The 16,501-nt window shown below is 55.9% G+C and overlaps 1 protein-coding gene across 1 annotated transcript in view; it reads left to right on the forward strand.

The window, feature by feature from the left end:
* Positions 1-1,512: 1,512 nt before the first annotated feature.
* The window catches only part of COL26A1 (collagen type XXVI alpha 1 chain), a 203,155-nt gene continuing 188,166 nt past the window's right edge, over positions 1,513-16,501 (forward strand). The window contains exon 1 of the mRNA XM_054167110.1: positions 1,513-1,664. Within this exon, the coding sequence (XP_054023085.1) occupies positions 1,513-1,664 (152 nt within the window). The remainder of the gene's footprint in view (positions 1,665-16,501) is intronic.

Genomic DNA, 16,501 nt, shown 5'->3' on the forward strand with positions numbered 1-16,501 from the left:
AGGCTCCAGCCAGGGGCTGTTTATCTCTGTGTGCAGGCTCTGGAGGTGGGCACTGTGGGGGGAGGGGTAGGTGATCTCCCACCTGTGGGGCACGAACCCAGCCCCTTTCCCAGGATCTCCCAGGGATGGTTTTCCAGTTGCTGCATCTTGCAAGGGTTGTGTTGCCCATGAGGGGAAGAGCTCTTTGCTTTTGTAGAGTGGGGTGGGAAGGGACCTCTGGGGATCATCCAAGCCCCCTGCCAGAGCAGGGCACCCACAGCAGCTTGCCCAGGAGCACAATGCCCAGGGAGGGTTGGAAGCTCTCCACACAAGGATACTCCACAACCTCTCTGGGCAGCCTGCTCCAGGCCTCCAGCAGCCTCACACCAGAGAAGCTTCTTCTCATGTTGAGGTGGAGCCTCCTGGGTTCCAGCCTGTCCCCGTTCCCTGTCCTGTCCCTGGGCACCACCAAACAGAGCCTGGCCCCTTCCTCCTGACCCACACCCCTCAGATATTGATAGACATTGATCAGGTCCCCTCTCTGCCTTCTCCTTTCCAGAATAAACAGCCCCAGGGCTGTCAGCCTTTCTTCACAGCAGAAATGTTCCAGTCCCTTCATCATCCTCACAGCTTCCCCTGGACTCTCCCCAGCAGTTCTGTATCTCTTGAACTGAGGAGCCCAGAACTGGACCCAGGACTCCAGATGTGGTCTGACCAGGGCAGAGCAGAAGATGAGGAGAACCTCCCTTGCCCTGCTGGCCACACTCTTCTCCATGCACCCCAGGACCCCATTGGCCTTCTTGGCCACCAGGGCACATTGCTGCCTCATGGGGACCTTGTTGTCCCCCAGCACTCCCAGCTCCTTCTCCTTGGAGTTGCTTCCCAGCAGGTTCCCCCTCAGCTGTGCTGCTGCAGGAGGTTGTTCCTCCCCAGGGCCAGGACCCTGCCCTTGCCCTTGGTGACCTTCCTGAGGGTCCCTCTGCCCAGCTCTGCAGCCTGTCCAGGGACACCGGGCTTTGTGATCCGTGTCGGGGACGCTTTTCCTGGGGTCAGGGCTCGGGTCCCCAGGTGCTCGCTGCCTGCTCCCGAGCCGGGGCTCCCCGGGCTCGCTCCGTGCGCAGGCGGCCCCCGGGCTCTGCTTCCCCCGGGGGGCTCCCGGCCTCGGGCAAGCGGCTGGCAGCGGGGTGCGCGGCGCGGCCCGGCAAGGGTTAACGCCGAGACCCCACCCCCGCTTTGACGGAGCCGGACCAGCCTCGCCAAATTTGAAAAGGAGGCGAGGGCCGAGTGTGCGCCCTGGGCGCGAAGAGCTGCGCTGCCTGCGGACCCTGCGCTGCCTGCGGACCCTGCGCGGGCAGCGGCCGCCGCGCTCGGCTCGCCCGGGACAGGGCTGCTGGGGGAGCCGCAGCTGCGCCTCGCTGGCCCCGGCGCTCCCGCGGGCACCTCCGAGCGGTGGAGGCGCGGGGGGTCCCGCTGCTGCCGTGCCGTGAAAAGAAGAGCCAAAGCGGGCAGGGGGAGCAGCCCGCGGCCGCCACCATGCAGCTCGCCCTGCTCCTGTCCTGGTGCTGCTGCCTGCAGGGCTGCGCGCTGGGCACCGGCTTCCTCTACCAGTTCCCGGCGTCCACCCTGCAGCACAACTACCCGGAGCAGAGCTCGGGCTCGCCGGGCAGCGGCTTCGCCACTCGCCGGTGAGTAAGGGCCGGGTCCGGCCCCCGGGCAGCAGGACGGACCCTGCCGGGGGGAACAGCGGACACGGCGATGCCCGGGGTGGGGGTGGGGGGGCTGCAATGCGCGGGGAGGGTGCGAGGGGCTTCTCCGAGCTGGCGTGGGGGCTGCCTACCTGGGCTGGGACTGGGAGCTACTGGAGCTGAGCTCCGGCAGATGAAAGCGTCGGGCTCTGCCCCCCGGCCCCTCGGCGAGGGGAAGGGGCCATGGGGCAGCGTGTGCCGTGCCCGGCCGCGGACCCTCCCGAGGCCGACCCTGGTGATGCCGGCAGAGGGAACTGTTCTGGCCCTCGGCTGCCAGGAGGACTTGTTCAGCTCAACAAAGGAAAGTCACTCGTTACAGAGCTCCGCTCCGGAGCCGCAGCTCTCCCAGAGCTCTTTAAACCCAGACTCTCCCTGCCGCCAGCCCAAACCCCTTGCCTACAAACTTGACGGCGATCACTCTTGGTCTTGCTGCAAACAACTCGGGCGTCTCCCTCTCCCCTCTCCTTTCTCCGGGCCTTTCTCCCGAGGTGAAACAGCTGTTCAGATGAATGACCTGCACTGTGTGAAGCCAGAGACTGCCTTAACCTGCCTCCAGTTGTTCTTCAGTTTCACTATTTCCCTATTTATTTCCCCTCCTGCAATCCCCTTAAACGAGGAGTTGGGGAATTTAACATTCAGGGCTCGTCCATCCTGTCTCTCCCTCTTTCCCTCTTCCCCTTGCTAATACCTAGTTTGCATGAGTTAAGCTCATGAGGAAATGGCCTCAAGCTGTGCCAGGGCAGGTTAAGATTGGATATTAGGAAGTATTCCTTCCCAGCAAGGGTTCTCAGGCACTGTCCCAGGCTGCCCAGGGAGGTGGTGGAGTCCCCATGCCTGGAGGTGTTTAAAAGCTGCCTGGATGTGGTGCCGAGGGACTTGGTTCAGCAGCAGCGGCTTAGCAGCAGTGGTAGGGTTGCGAGCTCTAGGCAAAGGTCGGACTTGATCTCAAAGGTCTCTTCCAACCTCAGCAGCTCTGTGGTGCTAAGCTGCCGTGGGGGAGGGCTTTTAGCAGCGCTGATTCGGGCTAGGGGCTGGGCGAAGGCGTCGGCAGCAGCGCTCCATCGGCCTGTCCCGGGAGAAGGGCAGCGGGCGCTAGCACATCTGGTGCCTATTTCATCTCGGAGTGGGGGTGGCTTTGTTTGCTGGGCTGTCAAACAGCCCTCAGTCTGTAGGGGGTGTGATGTTAAACTGCAGTAACTGTCAAAGGGTTTGAAACGGCAGAAAATTATAGGAGAGTAATGGGATAAACCTATCCCAGCTGGCTGTGGGCCAGGATACCCCTTCCCGAAGCATGAGCTGCAATGAGAACCACATGTCACTTGTCTTACATGTCTATTAGCCTGCAGATCTCTGTGCACGGCTACCACGCTTGCATGGGCTCCAGCTCTGCTCACCAAAGACCTTCCTCAGCTCACACTCCTGCAGGATTTTCCCATGCCTCAGTTGTTTGGATAGCTGATGCTCTGGCAGGGGAACGTGTCCCTCTCCAAGCCCATAAAGTGTTGTACAAAACCATCTAAAGCTGATCTAAACAATGGTGTTGGGAAAGCTGATGGAGCTGGTTGGGTTTTTTCCTTTTCTTTTTTCTCTCTGTCCAGTGGAACTTTGCCATGTGAGACTCTCCCATTCTAGCTGAAAGCAGAAGGGGAGATAAAAAAGAGAAGGGAGGGGGAAAAAAAATTCAGTGATGGATGCTTAGAAATGAGAATGCAAGTGCTTAGTCAGTGTCACACACTGAAACCATCTCTGCCTGCTCTCGTCTCCCCTGGATGGAGTGGTGGAGCTTGGTTGTTGGCAAACATCTGAGAGCTTCTCTTTCTGATGGGAAAATCTGTGTGGGGAAACATTACCCAGGCACAGAGTTGGACCTCTGGAGGGAACCTGCTGCAGGGTGCAGGTTGGGATAGCTGCTGGGTAAGAAGGGGAAGCTCTTAGCTCTCAAATGCTGATCTGTGTGGGTGCGAAGCCTTTTTTCCCAGGGGGCTGGATCAGACTGGACTGAACTGGTGCTCACCTTGCTCAGTGTCCCTTTTGCCATCTAAAGAGGGGATCTGAGTGGCACCTGAGTTGTGTGGAGCAATGGTAGCTTGCTGGCCTCTGCCCTGGAGAGCCTGTGGAGGATGCAGTGTGGTGGGCAGGTGACCACTGCTGACAGAACCACAGAGTTGTGCCATCTGGAAAAGACCTTTGAGATCGCTGAGCCCAGCCATGGCCTGGCTCCGCCAAGCCTGCTAGCTGACACTGCACAGCACGCATGGGGTTGGAAGGGGCTCTTGAAGGTCATCTTGTCCAATCCCCCTGCAATGGGCAAGGACATCTCCAGCTAGATCAGCTAGATCAGCTAGCTCAGGACCACATCAAGCTTGGCCTTGAATGTTTCCAGGAATGTGGCCTCATCATGGCCGTTCTCTTCTGCAACTTCTCAGCAAGTGCTTTGTCCAGTGGCTTCTGGCACTTCTGGGTACCATCAGCCAAGCACAAGCAGGACAGAGCCCTGGAGGTTACTGCTGCACCTCCAGGCTTTGGTGCTTTGCAGCATACTGGTGTGATGCTCTACAGCTGGTACAAGACACACCATGATCCTGCAGTTCACAGAACTGTCAGGGTTGGAAGGGACCTCAAGGCTCAGCCAGTTCCAACCCCCCTGCCATGGCCAGGGACACCTCACACCACAGCAGGTTGCTCACAGCCATCTCCAAGCCTGGCTGCAAACACCTCCAGGCAGGAGGCTTCCACCACCTCCCTGGGCAACCTGTGCCAGGCTCTTACCACCCTCCTGGGGAACAACTTCTTCCTCACATCCAATCTCAATCTCCCCACTTCTAGTTTTGCTCCATCCCCCCTACTCCTATCCCTCCCTGACACCCTCAAAAGTCCCTCCCCAGCTTTCTTGAAGCCCCCTGCAGATTCTGGAAGGCCACAATTAAGTCTCCTGGGAGCCTTCTCCTCTCCAGCTTGCACAACCCCAACTCCCTCAGCCTGTCCTCACAGCAGAGCAGCTCCAGCCCTCTGCTCCTCCTCGTGGCCCTTCCCTGGACACCTTCCAGCCCCTCCAGATCCTTCCTGGCACAGAGGCTCCAGAACTGGCCCCAGAGCTCCAGCTGTGGTCTCAGCAGAGTGGAGCAGAGGGGCAGAATCCCCTCCCTGGCCCTGCTGGCCACACTTCTTTTGCTGCAAGATGAAACCAAGCTGGGGGCAGGAGTTGATCTGCTGGATGGTAGAGAGACTCTGCAGAGGGACCTCGACAGGCTGGACAGATGGGCAGAGTCCAAGAGCATGAGATTTAACACATCCAAGTGCCAGGTTCTGCACATTGGTCACAGCAACCCCAGGCAGTGCTACAGGATGGGGTCAGAGTGGCTGAGAGCAGCCAGGCAGAGAGGGACCTGCGGGTGCTGGTTGATGGTAGGCTGAACATGAGCCTGCAGTGCGCCCAAGCAGCCAAGAGGGCCAAGGGCATCCTGGCCTGCATCAGGAACAGTGTGGGCAGCAGGAGCAGGGAAGTCATTGTGCCCTGTGCTCAGCACTGGTTAGGCCACACCTAGAGTCCTGTGTCCAGTTCTGGGCCCCTCAGGTTAGGAAGGAGGTTGAGTTGCTGGAGCGTGTCCAGAGAAGGGCAACAAAGCTGGGGAGGGGTCTGGAGCACAGCCCTGGGAGGAGAGGCTGAGGGAGCTGGGGTTGCTTAGCCTGCAGAAGAGGAGACTCAGGGGTCTCTACAACTACCTGAAGGGAGGTTGTAGCCAGGTGGGGATTGTTCTCTTCTCCCAGGCAACCAGCACCAGAGGACACAGTCTCAGGCTGCACCAGGGGAGGTTTAGGCTGGAGGTTAGGAGGAAGTTTTACACAGAGAGAGTGATTGCCCATTGGAATGGGCTGCCTGAGGAGGTGGTGGGGTTGCCGTCGCTGGGGGTGTTCAGGACGAGGCTTGACAGGATGCTTGGTTGCATGGTTTAGTTGATTAGGTGGTGTTGGATGATAGGTTGGACACGATGATCTTGAAGGTCTCTTCCACCCTAGTCTGGTCTAGTCTATTCTATTTTCTGCTTGGCTCTCTGGGCTGCATGTGCTCACTGCTGTCTCCTGTGGAGCTTCTCCTCCCCCAGCACCCCCAAGGCCTTTCCTTCCCTTCAGGGCTGCTCTCAAGCCAGTCCCTGCCCAGCCTCTATCAGTGCTTGGGATTGCCCTGCCCCAGCTGCAGGACCTTGCCCTTGGTCTTGTTGCACCTCCTGAGGTTGTCCTGGGCCCAGCTCTGCAGCCTGCCCAGGTCCCTCTGGATGGATCCTTGCCTCCAGCTGTCAGCTGCACCACACAGCTTGGTGCCATCAGCAACCCTGCTGAGGCTGCACTCAGTGCCACTCTCCATGGCACCAACAAAGATGTTGAAGAGTTGTCTTCCTCTGAGCTTGCTCAGCAGTGAAGCCATGGCTGGGCTGTTTCACAGTCTGCTATCAATTGCTTTTAGAATGAGCTTTGCAGAAGAGTTCTGTTGGGGATAGAAAAGTTGCTGTGATTTTTTTTGTCTCCTATCTAGAAAAGCCTTCAGAACTCAATAGCTGCTACAGGCCTTGGTACCCAAAGTGCCTCAGAGATGGACTGCTGAGAACTGCTGAACATTTGTGGTTTTCTGGCAGAAAACAAAGGCCTTGGGCAGCACAAAAAGCTTGGTGGGGAGTGGAGTGGAGTGAAGTTTGAAGGGAAAAAAATCACCTTCAAAATGCCAGTGCAGAATGTTTGTGGTGGTGGAATGGTGCTTGCTTGCTTTCCTCCTGTCAGATGGAACATTCTAGCTTCTGCTTGGCTTCAGGTCAAGGCTGTTAGACCAGGGACACTTGCAGTCTGTCCTTGCCTGTGCTTGAGTTGCTCTGCACTTCTCTGGGGGTTGTGCAAGTACTGAGGAGTGCAATCCCAGCAGCAGCCTGAGCTGGGGTGGTGTGCGCTGCAGCAGCCTCACAGTGGGGTTTGAAGGCCACATGCAGCAGGGTGCTGCTGGGCTAGGCAGTGGGGATGGGAAGTGGGTCTGACCCAAGCAGTAAGGATGGAGGGGCTGCCTGCCAAGGAGCTGCTGTTGTCCTCCAGACCTGGACATGAGGAGCTTTGCTGAGTGAAGGAAATGCTGGCAGCAGCTCGGTTGTTACAGGCCTCCTGCATGCATCTGTGTCTTGGGAGCTGGTGTTCTCCCAGCTCAACTCCTCAGCCTCTTTTCCTGTGGCTCAAATCAGTGATGCAATTCCTTGTGGATTCCAGGATGGGAGTTAGGGGCTTCTGAGCCTGGAAACCTCTTTGGATGTGGGATGGAGGCAGCTGAAAGAAACTCATCAAACATGATCCAGAAAGCGATGTAGGATAACTCACTGCTGCATCAGAAGCATCACCAAAGTCAGCTGTGGTAGATGCAAGGCCCAGCTGTGAGAGATGCACCTTCAGCACACCTTCCCCTCAGCCTAAACATGCCTTGCAGTCAGTGAAGATCAGAAGCACAGGACTGCAAAGGACAGCATGTCCAAGCTGTTGTTACCCAGACCCTGCTGGCAATTCCAAAGCAGTAGTTATTGGCCTCAGTCTAGAAGAAGATGGATTTGCCCCACTGGCAGAGGTTGCCCAGACAGGCTGTGGAGGCTCCAAGCCTGGCAGTGTTCAAAGCCAAGCCAGACAGGGCCTTGGGCAGCCTGGTCTAGTAGGGATGTTCCTGCCCATGGCAGGTTGGGTGGAACTAAATGGTCTTTAAGGTCCCTTCCAACCCAAACCATTCTGTGATTTACATAAAGATGATCCCAACTGGATTTCAGCCCCAAATTCTGAACTTCTTGTGGCTCTTAAGCAGGTGTGGAATACAAAGCTGTGCAGAGATGTGGTTCTTCTCTCTTTTACTGAGAGGCTCTTGCTTTCTGAGTCATTCCCTCCATCCCCTAATATTCTGCTCATTGCCTGAGGTCTCTGGTTGGCAATGGGCTGTGTGAGGATGTCAAGCAAACCAACTGGGATCTGTGTCATGCTGAGCCCTCTGCACTAGTTCCCCTTTCAGGTGCCCTAACCCAGGAGGCCTGAATCCCTGGAACTCTCTGCTGTTTGCTTTCTGGGCTCTGCAGCCATATGATCCCCATCTGATGGTGGGGAGCAGTGCTGGAGCTTCTCAAGGCAATGAGCAGTGAAGCTGGTGGCTGTGTGAGGACCTAGCAGAACTGGAAAGGCTTTGAGATGCCAGAGCTGACTGCAAGCTGCTGCAATAAATTTGTCTTCATTTAGGAAATCTCCCAGGGCCTTGCCTTTCCAGCTGCTTGTGTGAATCATTTCCTCTCATGGAGGTCTCCTTTACCAGCTCTGAGAAGAAAAAGGGAGCAGAGAGGCAAAGCAATGGGTAGCAGTGAACTTGTGCTCCCCTTGGATAAATTAACAGATGTGATCCTTTCAATAGCCCTTATTGGGTCACTTGCTCAGAGCTGGGCTTGGCAGTGCACTAAAACCATAGGGAAACGTCATGGCAAAGGGAAGCTTTGTGACACTTGGGCCATGGAATATTTGCTCTCCTCTCTGTTTTATTGGGCTGTGTCTTGATAAAGGGTCTCTGGTGAGACCCCACCTGTGTCCAGTTCTGGAGCCTTTGTTGCAGGAAGGATCTGGAGGTGCTGGAAGGTGTCCAGAGAAGGGCCATGAGGAGGAGCAGAGGGCTGGAGCTGCTCTGCTGTGAGGACAGACTGAGGGAGTTGGGGTTGTGCAGGCTGGAGAGGAGAAGGCTCCCAGGAGACTTAATTGTGGCCTTCCAGGATCTGCAGGGGGCTTCAAGAAAGCTGGGGAGGGACTTTTGAGGGTGTCAGGGAGGGATAGGACTGGGGGGGTATGGAATAAAACTAGAAAGAGGGAGATTAAGATTGGATGTTAGGAAGAAGTTGTTCCCCATGAGGGTGGTGAGAGCCTGGCACAGGTTGCCCAGGGAGGTGGTGGAAGCCTCCTGCCTGGAGGTGTTTGCAGCCAGGCTGGAGGTGGCTGTGAGCAACCTGCTGTGGTGTGAGGTGTCCCTGCCCATGGCAGGGGGCTTGGAACTGGCTGAGCCTTGAGGTCCCTTCCAACCCTGACAACTCTGATTCTATGACAGGAGGGGGAAAGAAGAAAGGCTGAGAGAGCACAGCCTGTAAGCACAGAGGCCTGGTGGACCAGGATAATGGAGCAGCTCCTCATGCTCTTTTCTTTCTTGCATTAGACCTCTAGCATGTCTGGAAGCATTCTTGTTTGGTGAAGCATGGCCTGGCTGTCCTGGAGGGTGAGGCTAAGCTGCACCCACCCTCATTTCTGCAATGGGCTCCAAGCTCTCAGCTCCATTTTAATTAGCGTGGTGCAGACAGTGCTCAAATTCCCCCCAGGCAGAACATTTGTGTGGAGGCCAAAGCACAAAGCCAGCCTGTGCCAGCCAAGGCATCACAGACACCCTGCTGAGGGTCTCCTGCCTGGGCTGTTTGTGCACAGCACAGCATGGGGCCCAGTTAGAGTCCTTAATGCTACTGCAGGCAGGAACCAGGGTGGGAGCTGTGAGGTTGTTCCTTGGTGGTTTTCACACAGATTGCATAGGGTTGGAAGGGACCCTCAAAGGGCATCTTGTCCACCCCCCCTGCACTGAGCAGGGACACCTCCAACTAGATCAAATTGCTCAGAGCCACACCAAGTCTGACCCTGAACGTCTCCAGGGATGGGTTAGGGTTCCAGCAGCTTCCACCACCTCTCTGGGCAACCTGTTGCAGTATTTCACCACCCTCATTGTGCAGAACTTCCTCTGGAGTGGCTCCAGAGGAGCCCATGAGGATGATCAGAGCCTTCCAGCACCTGAAGGGGACCTACATGAAAGCTGGAGAGGGACTTTTTACAAGGGCTTGTAGAGACAGGATGAGGGAGAGTGGATTGAAGCTGGAAGAGGGGAGATTGAGCCTGGAGGTGAGGAAGAAATTCTTGACAAGTTGGGGAGACTCTGGCACAGGTTGCCCAGGGAGGCTGTGGCTGCCTCCTGCCTGGAGGTGTTCAGGGCCAGGCTGGATGAGGCCTTGAGCAGCCTGTGCTGGTGGGAGGTGTCCCTGCCCATGGCAGGGGCTGGAGCTGGCTGAGCTTTGTGGTCCCTTCCAACCCAAACCCATTCTATGAATGTCCAACCTAAATCTCCCCTGCTCCAGTTTCAAACCACTGCCCCTTGGCCTATCACTGCAGGCCCTTGCAAAAAGCTCCTCCCCAGCTCTCTTTTCTTCTAGGGAAAGACAATTATTTGTTGGCCTCCAATTTATTCCATGGTTTAGGCATTGGGGTTAGCCAGGTTTGCTGTTTTCCTCCTCTTGGCAAGGAGCAGATGTGTAAGAGGGTGTTTGGGTGTAAGGTTTAGCCCTGGCTGTCTGCAAGCAGCTGGTTTGTTTGGAGAGGAGCTCAGAAAGGAGGCTGCTCCAGGCCTGAGACTCCTGGTCAGCTTCCAAAGCAGAGGAATCACAGCTCAGGCAGAGGAAGCAACTCTCTGTCTGTTCAGAAGTGACTTATCTCCTGGTGGCACACATGGTGGATGCTGCTGAGACAGAACCTGAAGGCAGCTTCATGTCTCATGCTTATGAGAGATCAGTCTCCTCTTCCACATCTGTGTGGTTTGGCTGGAACAGAGACTCTAGAATCTGCCACTTGGGTCATAGCAGTTGGTTTTCAAACCTCTTCAAAGCTGAGAAGGTATCTGTGAGCTTCTTTTACTACTGTGATCTATGTGACTCCTGCCTGTCCTGTGAGAGCTGAGTAGGGCTCATAGAATGGGTTGGGTTGGAAGGGACCTTACAGATCATCCAGTTCCAACCCCAGTGCCACGGGCAGGGACACCTCCCACCAGCCCAGATGGAGGCCACCCCCAGCCACCTTTGTGCTGAGCAACCACCATCTGCCAAAACTTGGTACAACTGCCCAGACATGCATCTGCTCATGCCCAGCCCTGCCACCACATTGAGTGGGCAGATGTCTTTTTAATCAGTCTCAACCTGTTCTGCCCCTAGGAATGGGGTGGAAGTGCCCAGGAGTTGTGCTGGGTGATAGGCACTTGTCTGCTGAGAGCATCTCAGAAATGCAGTGCAAGGAAGTCATGAGGCAGGAAAGCAGCCCCTGGGACGTGGTTCTGTAACCAAGACCTAGCAAGCCTGTGAAGAGATCTGCTCCTGTTTCTTCTGGGTGGTGTTCCTCTTCCCCTGGCCCCCTCTTGGTTCCTGCTTTCCTCTTCTCAGTGGAATGAAAACACCGAGGGTGTGTGGTGGGAAGAGAATCATGGAATCATAGGTTGGAAAAGGTCTCTGACATCATCCAGTCCAACCAGCAAGCCACCACCACCATGGCCACTAACCCCTGCCCCAGGTGCCGTGGCCACACAGTTCTTGAGCACCTCCAGGCAGTGCAGGATGATGCCTGTTGCATGAGAGGAGAGTTTTTGGGGTAGACCCTGCAGAAGTGAGGAAGGGATGCAGCAAATGTGATTGCAGGACCTGAGTACTGCACTCACTGCTTTTGTGTGTGCAAACTGGAGCAGGATGTTGCTTCCCCTGTGTGTGTTGGATCTTAGAGCTGCTTGGTGCCAAGAAAAGGCAGCAGCTGAGGTGCTAAAGGAGCTGAACCCTCCTTTGGCCCTCTCATGATGACCTTGGGAGATGGAGTCGATCCCTGCAGGCCTTGCACAAAGATTTCACTTCATGTGCCTGGAGTCAATCAGCACCTGGCTCCCACCCCCCTGGGGCTTGTTTAGCCATTCAGGAGTGTGGTGCTGGGAGCTCTCAGCTGTTGGAAGTGCTGCTTCTGCTGGGGACAAGGCTTCTCTTCTCCAGGCTGAACACCCCTGCCTCTCACCTCTTTTCCTCCTGCCTCATTGCCTGGTTTCCCATCTTTCCTCTTGCCTCCTCCTGCTTTCCCAGAGCTGGCCTGGCTGCTGCCACCCTGCTCACTGCTCTCATCACTGTCTCTCGAGCAGACTTGGGGCTGTCTGCATTTTCAGGTGGCAGTGGAAGTGCCACCAGCAGGAGGTTTTCTGTTGCTGTGCTGGGATGTGCAAAGGCTCTCCTGGAAGCCAACGCCTGGCTGTGGCTGTCAGCAGCTCTGTGTCTCAGCTGTGCCTGTTCCAGGGGCACTGGCCCATTTTAGGTTTTGGTGAAGGGAGAAAGAGAAGAGAGAAGTGAGACCCTGCCAGGGCAGCAGGAGCTTAGATGCTTCCAACCTCTGAGCTGCACTTCACAGAATGCAAACTACCATAGCCCTGCAGGGGAGCTTAGGAATCCTTGGGGTCTCTGAACATCAACCCTTCACTCTGAGCTGTAACCAAGCTGCTTATTAACCTTCTTACACACAGCTCTCCAAGGACTCTGTCCTTTGCAGATCTACTTTTGAGTCTCAACTATCTGTCCACTTAATATGCTGTGTTGAGTGAAGGGCCAGAGTTGCTTTGTGCATGGAAGAGCTCTTCCTGCAAGGTCCCTGGGGAGCTCTGTGGGAGCATCTCTCTGATCTGTTCCTGTCACCTTCTTGTGTGCATGGTGAATTGAACTCCAGGTCCTGCTTCTGAATTCTTAGGAGATCTTAAGAGGAACAGATCCTCAGTTCTCAGGAATTCTTGAGGGCCTGGAACATCTCTGGTGAGGGAAGGCTGAGGGGATTGGGACTTCTGGTCTGACAAAGAGCAGCTTGAGGGGGGTCTCATCAGTGCTGATCAGTCCTTCAAGGATGGGTGTCTGCAGGATGGAGCCAGGCCTTGTTCAGGGGTGCCTAATGACAGGGCAAGGGCACAAACATCCTCATCAGAAGTTCCATCTGAACAGGAGCTCCATCTGAACTCCATCTGGGCAGGAGTTGCTTTAAGGGTGACAGAGCCCTGGAGCAGGCTGCCCAGAGAGGTTGTGGAGTCTCCATCTCTGGAGACACTGCAAACCTGCCTGGACTTGTTCCTCTGAGACCTTCTCTAGGTACCCCTGCTTTGGCAGGGGGTTGGACTGGATGCTCTCCAGAGGTCCCTTCCAACCCCTACCCCTCTGTGGGAGCAGTCTGGTTGCTGTTGTGATGCTGTATCTGGGCACTGGTTGGTAGCTTTCCTCCTGGCAGACTTGGCTGCTCTGAGACACTCAAAGGTGAGCTCCTGTGGTGCAAGGCTCTCAAAATGTGTTCCCTTGAGCCTCTGCCTTGGTTTGGATTGCCCTGAGCAGTTCCTGGCCCATGGGAGGTAGAGAGCTTTTCTCACTTGGTACCCTCTGTGCCCAAGCAAACCCTGCTGTAACCAGTGGTCAGTCCACTCGGGGGGGGGGGGGGGGGGGGAGAAGGGGGGCTTTTAACATGTTTATTTATTTGATTTGATTTGTGCTTTTGAGGGACTCAAAGCTGAGGTGGCAGCCCCCCGGAGAGCTGAGGTGGCAGCCCCCCGGAGAGCTGAGCTGTCAGCTTGTGTCTGGCACCGGCAGCACAAGCCAGAGAATCTGATGTGCTTAAGCTGCAGGATTTCAGCGTGGCAAACTCCTAACCTAACCAGCGAGGGGGGAGCTGCATTCTTTGCTCTGCCTAATCTCTGTGTTTTGTTAAACCTGCATTCCTGCCAGGGCTTCCCTGGGCAGAACAATAGTGGCCAGCTGGGCGAGTGACCCTGGCTGCTGCCGGCGGAGCAGCTCGGCGGCTCAGGAGCTCAGATTCTCATCTGCAGCTTAAACTCATCTGGATTTAGCTGCTTTTAATTATCAGCTGGCTGAGCCATAAGAGTTCTGTTCCTTCCCCTCACCCTCTTTCCCAAGTGAAAGCATTCTCTGCAGTGCAATTCTGTAGAGGAGCAGCAGGGCTGGGGGCCGAGCCTTGTAGCTCCTCTCTCTCCCTCTTTCCTTTCCTCGAGATCAAGTGGGAATGCTGATACTTCATGGAAGGAAAGGCTCTGGGGGCATTACATGAGGGTGTGGTTAGGTAATAAATCCATGAATGATAACATTTGGCACTCCTGTGAACTTCCCCTCTTACAGAATGGAGGTCATTCTGCTCCCTGTGTGCTGCAGCTCTCCAAGAATGGATGACTGAAACTAGTTTTTGGGAGCTAGGCTTTGCCTGGGGAGGAGAAATCCCTGCAGGAGAGCAGCTTAGGAACATCCTTCTGCACCAGTACAGGTGAGGGGGGACCTGCTGGGAAGCAGCTCCACACACCTGGGGGTGCTGGTGGACAAGTTCCCCATGAGCCAGCAATGTGCCCTCTTGGCCAAGAGAGCAAATGGTGTCCTGGGATGTGTGAAGAAGAGTGTGGCCAGCAGGGCAAGGGAGGTTCTCCTGCCTCTCTACTCTGCCTTAGGCCACATCTGCAGTGCTGGGTCCAGGTCTGGGTTCTCCCCAGCTCAAGAGAGACAGAGAACTGCTGCAGAGAGTCCAGGGGAGGCTGCAAAGCTGCTGAGTGGCCTGGAGCAGCAAAGGCTGAGAGCCCTGGGGCTGAGAGCCTGCAGAAGAGCAGCCCCAGAGGGGAGCTGAGCAATGCTCAGCAAGAGCTAAAGGAGCTGTGGGGGCAAGAGGCTGGGGCCAGACTCTGCTGAGTGGTGCCCAGGGACAGCACAAGGGGCAGCAAGGGGCACAGAGTGGAAGCCAGGAGGTTGGATGTGAAGAGGAGGAGCAAGTTGTTTGTTGTGAGGGTGCTGGAGGCCTGGAGCAGGCTGCCCAGAGAGGTTGTGGAGTGTCCTTGTGTGGAGAGCTTCCAACTCCCCCCCCCCCAGGCATTGTGGTGCTGGGCATTGTGCCGTGGGTGCCCTGCTGGAGCAGGGGCTGGGCTGGGTGAGTGCCAGAGGTCCCTTCCAACCCCACTCTGCCAGGACTCTGGTGTCTTTGCAGAGGAAGAGTTATTTTGGAGCACTAGCTGGGGGTGGGAGCAGGAGGTGCTGAGCAGGGCAGGCTGGATGATGGCACAGGCTGCGGTGCTTTGCTGTCCCCAGCTGCCAGGCAAGGCTGGAAGGGTGCTGGGTGTGCAACCTACCTGCAGGAGCAGCTCTGCCTGCTGGCGTCAGTGCAGACATGCCTGCAGCAGCTGGCACTACCAGTCTGTGCCAGCCTGGGGGCAGAGCAGCTCTGGGCTGGGCTGCTGTGAGCTCTGTTGCCATGCAGTGGTTGGAGCACAGCAGGGAGCTGCCTGGGAGCTGCCAGCTCTTGGCTTTGATAACCTGGTGTGGTGAATTGAGAGAGGGCCTAGCTCTCCCTGCCCCGCAGAGTAAGAAACCACAGCTACACTCAGAGAAGCAAGCTATATTGACAAGCATATATGGAATGCAGGTTATATATATAACACAATTTATACAGTATTTACAAACTATATACAGAAATAGCAAAGAAAAATAACACAAGAAGATTCCCTCCTGGAGGAGGGTTTCCCTCCCTGTAACCCCCTCTCTCCCCCTCCCCACCTCCCTTTTTTCCCAGGAAGGGGGTTAGAGAGAGAAAGGAAGGCAGTTATTAAGGAAAGGAGATGTTATTAGGCTTCAAAAAGCACATGCAGGAATTAGTTTTGCTTATCTCAAGGTCAGCTCTGGCTAGTTTGCTGAGAAGCAGGAAAGGCAGAACAGGCCAGGGCCCAGCGGTTCAGACTCCTGCTGGCTCCTGGGCCACTGCTGCTGGAAGTCACCAATGCACCTCACAAAGGAAACAAACATGTGGGGGACAAGGGTGCAGGAGTTCTTCACCTGTAGGCTGTGGAGCAGCTCTGAAGGAGCCTCTGTTGTAAGCAGGAAGAGGAGGATCCCACCTTGCCAAGCACCAGGGAAACACTCTGGGTCCTGACAGGGTAATTTAAAGTCTGCTAAAGCCCTTTCAAGACCTCTGCAACCAAACCTGGTGGAAATTTATTGCAAGGACCCCAGCAACATAATCATTTCCTTGGGGAATGTCTTTTGAAAGTCAAGCTCTAATGAAGTCTGCCAGGCCCTGCCCAGTGATGGTTGGCATCTGAGACAGGAGGCTTTCAAAGCAGATGACTGCAGAATTTTGCTGAAAGTAAGCTTTGAGCTGCCAGCTGCCAGCTGGAGGAGTTGCTGAGTTCCCTGAGCCTGGGAAGTCAGCTCCTGCTGGCTGCACCTGGGTCAGGGACCTCAGGGGCTGTGGTGATAAGACAAGGAGCAAAGGTTTGAAACTAGAGCAGGGTAGATTTAGTCTGGGGCTTAGGAAGAAGCTCTTTACTATGAGGCTGGGGAGACTCTGGCACAGGTTGCCCAGGGAGGCTGTGGCTGCCTCCTGCCTGGAGGTGTTCAGGGCCAGGCTGGATGAGGCCTTGAGCAGCCTGTGCTGGTGGGAGGTGTCCCTGCCCATATCAGGGGCTTGGAGTTGGCTGAGCTTTGTGTCCCTTCCAACCCAACCCATAGTGTGACTCTGTGACTGGGATTGCCCTCTCCCCATGTGGCTGTTGCCAGTGAGAGCTGAGTGAGTGCCTGTCTTTGCCCAGGGCCCTGCTGGGGAAGGAAGGAGCAGTTCAGTGCTTGTTGTGTCACACTCTGCTCCATGCTCTGAGTCCAACCAGCTGAAGCTCACTCTGGGTTTTTTCTGCAGCAGGATGCAGGTGAGGAGAGTCTGTCCCAGCCACTGCCCTGACACCCAGCACTGATGGGTTCAGTGAGCTGGCTGCTGGGTGACATCCCTGCGTGCTTCCACAGGGATGGGTCAGGGCAGTGCTGCTCTCTCCTTGGGGTGGCTGTTTGGATGCTCTGGGTTGGAAGGGACTCTTGCAGCAGGGATGTCTCCAGCTGGAGCAGGTTGATCAAGGCCACATCAAGTTTGACCTTGAACACCTCCAGGCCTGGGAC

Source organism: Dryobates pubescens, chromosome 13 (genome assembly GCF_014839835.1).
Source record: "Dryobates pubescens isolate bDryPub1 chromosome 13, bDryPub1.pri, whole genome shotgun sequence".
Taxonomy (NCBI): Eukaryota; Metazoa; Chordata; class Aves; order Piciformes; family Picidae; genus Dryobates; species Dryobates pubescens.